The sequence below is a fragment of the Colias croceus genome, chromosome 5 (assembly GCF_905220415.1).
Source record: "Colias croceus chromosome 5, ilColCroc2.1".
Taxonomy (NCBI): domain Eukaryota; kingdom Metazoa; phylum Arthropoda; class Insecta; order Lepidoptera; family Pieridae; genus Colias; species Colias croceus.
Window position 1 is genome coordinate 10479795 of NC_059541.1, and position 1638 is coordinate 10481432.

The 1638-nt window shown below is 46.0% G+C and overlaps 1 protein-coding gene across 1 annotated transcript; it reads right to left on the bottom strand.

Annotated features, from left to right (window-relative positions):
• Positions 1–585: 585 nt before the first annotated feature.
• Positions 586–1638, bottom strand: LOC123691932. The gene has a single exon (XM_045636527.1). The coding sequence runs from the start codon at positions 1636–1638 to the stop codon at positions 586–588; it is 1053 nt and encodes a 350-aa protein (XP_045492483.1).

Genomic DNA, 1638 nt, shown 5'->3' on the forward strand with positions numbered 1-1638 from the left:
GATTCGGAAATGTAACTTAGACTTAATTCAATAAAATGATTAAGGTAAGTAAGTGCGCCCTTGTGCTAATTAACATGTAGGTACAGATCTCTATCTTTTTTTTTCGAACTAATTAACGATTTAATACCAAAAACCTCAGTATCGAAGAAATTCTAATATAGAATTAAGATATAACCATCATTTTCTATCTACTTATTTCTCAACAAGAACACGGCATCCAAACAAAATGTAGATGTGAAGATCTAAAGAATTTTCCAGAAAGTTCCCAAAGCGGGAAATTCGAATTCCACAAATATAATTTCAGAGTGTTCGTCGAGTCTCATTGGAAATGTAGACGCGTTTCAAGATCCTCAAGTTGTTCGGACCACTGGAGCCTGAGTTCGGTTGAGATGAATATAATTTCCAACTTGATGACCCTTGGGACGTATATTTGTAAAAGGTTTGTTTTTCATGGAACTTGCTCGATTTATTTATTTATTTCTTTATTTCAGGCAACAAATGTAGTTACAGTTAAAGGTCTTAATATAACTTAAAAACTACGGCCCATATGAACTTAAAACTACTTAAATACTAAATTAATACACGCTATGCCTTCGGCGTGTGACGCGATTCCGGGGGGCCGGGTATCCGTCCGCGGAAGCGGCGAAACACAACTCCCTGCGGCCAAAACCCTTCGTCCATGTAGACGCTCAGCTTGGCGGTCGGTACTCTCACCACGAAGGAGTTGAAGCTCACTTTATGGCGAGACTCCAGACGTTCCACTCGCAGACTCAAACCTGTCTTCGCATGCAAGTACTCGACAACATCTTCAGTCTTGGTACAGTAGTGCACACGAGACACATAGAGCGGCGTCGTCGGCACCTCTGCGCGCATCCGCAAGTTTGGATCTTTCGTTGCGGTGCCGCACTTGTTCTGACGATTCAACTTCTTCTTCTTCTGGACTTTTGTGAAGCCATCCTCGTCAACGTCCTTCGTTTTTGAAGGTAAACTTTTCCGCACGGGTGCGTTTACTCCTTTTGATGATTTTGGGGTCGCAGTCATTTTTGAGGCTGCGGCGGCGTAGTCACATTGAGGAGCAGCTGGCAACGTGACATGCGATGTCTTCTCCGGGGGAGAGGTAACGGGAGCGGGGCGCGGGGCATCACTCGGGTCATCGGCGGTCGGCGACACATCAACATCAGCAGTTAAAATGCCGACGCATGCATTTTGAGCTCCGCGACGTGCATTCACATATGACGGCACGGGTGACCTACATATTGCATGCGCATCGCGATATGACGCTAACTCGACTCGTAAATCGGAGATGGTCTTCTCTGAAGCCTCCAACTTGGTGTGTACCTCGGCCAGACTCGCCTTAAGGAATGTGATGTCCTTAAGGAGCCTCGTAACATCGACGTGGTCAAATCCCACCGGAGGAAGTTTATGCAACTCCTTTGCGACGAAATCGGGCACGTCATCGGGATCAGTCACCTTCAATAGGCTGATGATATCCTGTATGCATTTTTCACCCCCGTTCCTGCGGCGGGACGGCATCGTGGCAATCTTGTCCAGCGTTTGGTAGAGTAGCACCTTGCCACTGCTAATTTCCTCCTCCTTAAAGTTAGTTTTGCAGATTTGCATGATGCTAACCTCGTCCAT